Here is a 6169-nt window from a genome sequence, read left to right as displayed (position 1 = left end):
CAAATAATAGTTATTGTCTGTGGATTATGTTTCAGAATTTCCATTGTGAATGTGAAAGAAAATAACATCCACTATAAGTCCACAGAAAGACACTACCTGTCACAAAAGCAACTTAAATATTTGGCACAGTAACATTTGATATGTTAACAGAGCAATTGCTCTTCCTGTGTTTAACAGACAGGCTGATTTATCCAGAGCAGATTCATATTGTTAAAGACTGGTGCCAATGTTCAGCTACTTGTCATACCACTGTGAGTGCTAGCTCATTTCTTTGAATGCAAAGGAAATCCTTACTCCTTCACAAAAATCATGAAACAAACAAACAAACAAACAAACAAACACACACACACCTTTAGCAAAGTATTTTATTTCTTTGTATCTAAGTTATGTTTTCATGTGATTAGTAGCAGTTATAATGTGATATAATAATGAAGACACCAATCAATGGCATTAAAATAGCTTTGTTTTGCATACAGTTGCATTGCTGGCATATATATAATATTAACTTTTATAACAACTACACATAGCTTCATAGTAATGTTTACTAGTAATTTTGCTAGCAATAGTTGTAATAAATTGTATTTTCTGAACGCATGTTTACATCATTACTACAATATCACTGCCGCATGAAATGTCTGTGCATGTCCCTGATTCAAATCACACAAACAGGTCATGGGTCTGTAATGTGGGCAATAACCAGAGAAAATGTATCCTTGAACTGTTTAATGCAAGCTAAAAGATGCTCAGTGCAACTACATCTACCAACTGTTAACTTTGCAGAGTGATATCAGTAGTAAGGGACAACTATAAAATCTGTATTACTGACTGACTGACTGCTACACTGCATTAATTAGTTTTTCATCACAAGGACTACATTAGAGTGTCGTTGTGGGCTTTCTAAATTCACTTTAGGCATTTATAGGTAGATTTTCTTCCAATATACTCTACCTGGAGCCCACAGTAGGTAAGACTATTCTATTTGTTGAATTTCTAACAGCCTGGTAAAATTTGTCTGACTGCTGTCTGTGTTCCTGACAGGGCAGCTGCTTGTCAGGACCCTGGAATATATATGTCATAACAGAGGACAGAGTTGGTTTGGATGGACACTTAAGTAGCATCTCAAAGCTGCTGTGAATTAAGATAACATTGGTGTTGTAGCACACAAGCATTAGTCCAGACCACAGTCTGCCTTTGGTTTGTTTTCATAAGACTAAGAGTTGGTAATTAGCTGCAGACATGTTTTTCAAAATGCAATTTTTAACCTTTGTGAAACATTCTGCATTACATCTGATGCCCAGAAACCCGTTTCCAGGAATCTGTAGTGTTGGTGCTGCACCCAGCTGGCAAAACAAAATGAAAAAAGAAAAGGAACACAAACTCTACAGTTCAAAATGATGATAGAGAATAGTAACAGTAAGATATATGCAAACATGATTATACACAGTCATGTCTACAATCCTTATGGTTTGTACTGTACCAGATGTTTACCTTAACAATTCAACAGAAGAACACAACAAACTGCCAATACATTGTGGCCCATGATAAAAGCAAAACACTGCTCCATTGAGGGGCAGTGGCCCTATTCATGTTGGCAAAAGGCTGAAATGAGGTGGACACTGTAAGGCTGGTAAAAATAACTTAATGAAGAGAATGTGGAATTAAAGGTACAGTTAGACAAACATCAGAAGACAAGAATGATTGAAGTGAGTCTGCTCTCAGAGATCAATGGAATGATGTGTGAATGAATCCATGTGTTTGGCAGCGAAGAAGAAGACAAGTAATTTTTATTTATATATAGCCACATCATAACAAAGTTATCTCAGAGCACTTTTTACATAGAGCAGTTCTACACTGCACTCAGACCCAACATTCCCCCATGAGCAGCACTTGGCAACAGTGGTAAGGAAAAACTTCCTGCATTATCATAAAACACTACTGTCTTATGATAATGCAGTATCCACCGGCCACGGCTGGGGTTTTACTAGAAACAACCTAATACTATTCTAACTAGTGTGTGACCAGACCACTTACTTATTTTCTAAGTTATGCTACAGCTATCTTTAATGTTTGTATGCGCAGCACATAAGTGAGAGTGAAAGAGAGGAGCGGGAGTAAGGGAGTGTGTGTGTCTGTGTGTTTCACAGGGGTTTGTCATTACGCAGCTGAATATTCTCAGTGGCAAAGTAGACTACAAAAGAGAAGTGAAAAGCAGTACTCCTTCACCCTTCCATAGGTCACCTCTATCTGGTGTTTGCCTTTCGTAACAATGGATGTTTAATAGTGTTGCCTTACACAATTTCTTAATACTGATGTCCTCAAAATTCCAATATACAGTACATCTGTTTGCCTTCCAGGGCCACCACCATAATGCAAATGTCTTTTCTATGAAAACAATCTGAAGTGTTTCAAATTATATTACAATGTAATAAATTTGAACACTGATCTTGTAGTTATGCAGATGTTATCAGGAGGCACCTTTATGTCTCTAAGTAAGTGTCCAAAACCAAGACACTTGAAGAGTAGAAAAAAAACATCTATCTCAGACTGGATGACCCCAAATGACATTTAACACAAGGTACAGTATGTAGAAACATCAAATAAATCTCCATGTAATACAAATTGCTTTTTTATAATAAAAAATGAGATAAAAAAAGGCACATGCAGTGAGTTAAGCTGGTTGAGCAAGCATTCATCCCCATTCTGTCTTCTCTTCATTTGTTCTTTGCGGCCAGTGGTTTGCGGCTGATCTTCTTACTCTTATCATTGCTCTTCTTTGGAGGTTCTGGGTTGGCCTGCATGTGTCTGCCATAGAGACTGAGGAGAGAGAGGAGACACTTCAGTATGTGCATTACAATTAGAATTAGGTGTGTCGGTAACAGTGATGACCAATCACATGAGCAGCAACAGGTTGAATGTGAGATGGAGAGAGAGAGAGTTTAGAATTTTTCACAAACTTTCACAAATTTTTACATGATAATACTTTTTTGAGGAAAAACCAAGTCAGACACACAATATTGTTCCAAATACAGCTTTTTTTAATATGTCGTAAGGTGATGCAAGTTACAGTGATGTGATATAGATGTGTCTGTCTTGTCAGTTCAGATGTGAAGTAGAGAATAAATGACACACCTTTGTGCTTACTGTGACTTACTTCCCAGCACAACAAATGTTTATAGATTCAACATTTTTAATATCACTTGTAAAAATAAAAATATATGATAATAAACATATCTAAACTAACACATATCAAATCATGATTTTCTCTGAGATGACCAGCCAGATTGAGTAATGTCATTATGATACATAATGATACAATCTTATGCCATTATGTAATGATGTCACCACACAATGACATCACATCATTTAGAAACATTCCATAACAAAAAGATCTGCCTGTAGCAACTTCCTCTGAGAATGAGTTGGCAGCACTGCCTAGCAGAGGTACCCAGCAGCTCATCTAGGTATGCAAAAGACTGCAGCTAATAATAATAGTAATAGTAATAATAACAATAGTAATAATATGTTTAATTTATATAGCACCTTTTACAGAGGGAAAAAAATCAAACAAAGTAGATCAAAACAAAACTATGCAGAGGAGGATGAAGAGAAATGTTAATTGAAAAGAAAAGTGTCTTTGGAGACCTGAACGTGTAGACCTACTTTAGTCCCAAATTCCAGACTTCCAGACTCTTTCCAAAATCCCACCACTGTTGCAATTTAGTTGCCCCAATTTTTTCTAAAATAATTATAAAAGCACAGTCCAAAGTTTTTCATATTTTTTGCCTTTACATGCAATATACAATCAAAGTCATCCACTTTTCATTTGAAAGTGAGGTGTTCATCCTCATTTTCTATTAAGAATCATGAGGGCCTGTCTGCAAACAGACATGGTATGTATTAAATCCCAGAGGGATCAGTTTTACACAAGACCTAGACAACTCTTCCGCCAGCACTTCATTTCTAAATAATGGTGGAACATTAGAAATTATTACTCTTTTTATGAGTTTGACCAGCAAGAACCAGAATGAAGGTGTCTTTATAACCATGCTGTTTACTTTAACTTTCTTTATCCAGGAGGCAGATTTAACACAGCCATAACTGACCATCTCCCCAGTAGTCAGACTGCTCTAGTCCACACTACATTTACCTGCTGGAGCCAGGTCCAAACTCTAGACTGAAGCCTCCACCTGCTGTCATGCTTACTAATGATCAGGAAGCTGATGCCATCAAAATCAACCAAACACAGTGAAAGAAATATTACAAGCAACAAAATGTCCAGTGACCCCACATACACAAGAAAAACTACATAAAATAGGCTGCAAAAAGTAAGTCACTCAGAAAACCAGCTAGATAAGAGAGCAGCTGCTGGCTAACAGCCATGTGTGTTTACAGTACAGACGTCTCACTCCGCTACTTCCACTCTGATGCTGTGGACTATCATTAGAGCTGGGTATCGTTTAAAAAATTACATTACCATTACAATGATATTGATACCAACTGAGTACTTCATTCTTTACCATCATGTGAATTGAAGCATTACATTGTATAAAAGGTTACCACTCTTCCACATCTAAATGATTAGATTTTTACACAAACTTGTTACACAAATTTTTAAAGTCTTCAAATTATTAATATGTATTAATCAAATAACGCTTGCTTCCATACTAAAAGGTCATACTTTTTTGGTCTGGGTACAAAAAGGATGAATTGCAGGTACCGTTTGACGGGAAACATTTCCTTACTACTTGGTATCGATTTATTTGGTCGATACCTTAAAGGTATGGAGTACTGATACTCAGTCCTAACTCTCATGAAGCACACATAGGAAGCATGAGTAGTGCAACCATGGAACCTAATGCTTTTCATTTTGGCAGCATGTTTACAGATTACACGGCCCACACTGCGTTGCTTGCCAGTTTTCTTTGCATGATGTATGCTGTTCTCAGCAAAAATAGGCAGTAAAAAGTATCTTTTGATGGTTGTATTGACAAAATATCTACAATATTACACCTTTTACTAGTTTCAATGTTTTATCACGTTCTTATTTATTTATTGTACTAATGCACTTTGTAGTCACATTCGTATTTATTCTTTATCTTTGCACTAAATGTCACCTGGTGTGACTGCTGTTGTGTTATATGGGCCTTGTAAGGTGTCCTTGAGTGCTTTGAAAGGCACCTTTAAATAAAATGATTTTTATTATTATTATTATTATTATTATCATTATTATTATTACTACATTTGTAGAATATGTCACAGACATGAAGGGTCAGCACTATGGGTCAGCCCACATGGTGCACAACTCCTTGCTTTCTGTGATATTAGTTGAAACCAGGACTCCTGCCTGTTGTTTTACCTGCTTCCACACAGAGATCTGCTGTTGTTATTTTCCTAATTTGTTGTCAGTTTTCTTCCTGAAAGTTAGTTTAGACGTTTATTGTGTGTTTGGCATGTTTGAGGAACTTGGTTTTGTCTGGAGGGATTTTCTTCACTTGGAGCAGTGATAGGGGGGTTTTAACTGGCAGAATAATCAATATAATCAATTAAAAAGTGTTCGTGGCTGACATACAAGAAGCCAGACACATGTCTGTCAGATATTATTATTAATCTGTCTCATCAAAAGACAACTAATTATTATAATGTAATAATATGGAAAACAGCAACACTGTCTGTGTGAACACTGCAAATGAGCCAGCCACAGCAGTTCAGTGAGGTGCACTTGACAAAACCAGCGGGAGGATAAAAAAATAGATGGTGACAAATAGCACAGTCAGAAAAGATGAACTCTTTATGAAACAGCAATTATGATGTGGAAAGGAGCAAAGCAATAGCTGGCTCTGAGGTGTCATCTGATTTATTCCGACAGTAACTTCTAACATTGGCTTCTGCTTTGCATTGGTTACTGTGCTGAAGTGGCACTTTTATAACTGTTCTTGTGATTCAACAACCTAACATTATCAGGGTGACTGCGACAATGTACAAGGATCATTGTCTGATAAGTCAGGGATTATATTGTAACGTTTAGTTATTCTTTCTGTTTTATCAGTACATTTCAGATCAATTTGTGTATTTGCAATCCTAGTTTGGCCCTTTTACTAGATGCTCTAGTTTTTCTCTTAGATTCATCCTCTGGGGGGGGGGGGTTTACACTTCATTTCTCATATTTCTA

At 36.6% G+C, this 6169-nt stretch overlaps 1 protein-coding gene across 2 annotated transcripts in view; it reads right to left on the bottom strand.

Annotated features, from left to right (window-relative positions):
* Nucleotides 1-1018: 1018 nt before the first annotated feature.
* The window catches only part of rsu1 (Ras suppressor protein 1), a 68560-nt gene continuing 63409 nt past the window's right edge, over nucleotides 1019-6169 (bottom strand). For both annotated transcript variants that reach the window (XM_053342036.1, XM_053342037.1), the window contains exon 9: nucleotides 1019-2814. In XM_053342036.1, the coding sequence (XP_053198011.1) occupies nucleotides 2712-2814 (103 nt within the window). In that variant the 3' untranslated portion in view covers nucleotides 1019-2711. The remainder of the gene's footprint in view (nucleotides 2815-6169) is intronic.

This window comes from Scomber japonicus, chromosome 21 (assembly GCF_027409825.1).
Source record: "Scomber japonicus isolate fScoJap1 chromosome 21, fScoJap1.pri, whole genome shotgun sequence".
Taxonomy (NCBI): domain Eukaryota; kingdom Metazoa; phylum Chordata; class Actinopteri; order Scombriformes; family Scombridae; genus Scomber; species Scomber japonicus.
Note: the sequence above shows the minus strand (reverse complement) of the source record. Positions and strands in the feature narration are given on the sequence as shown.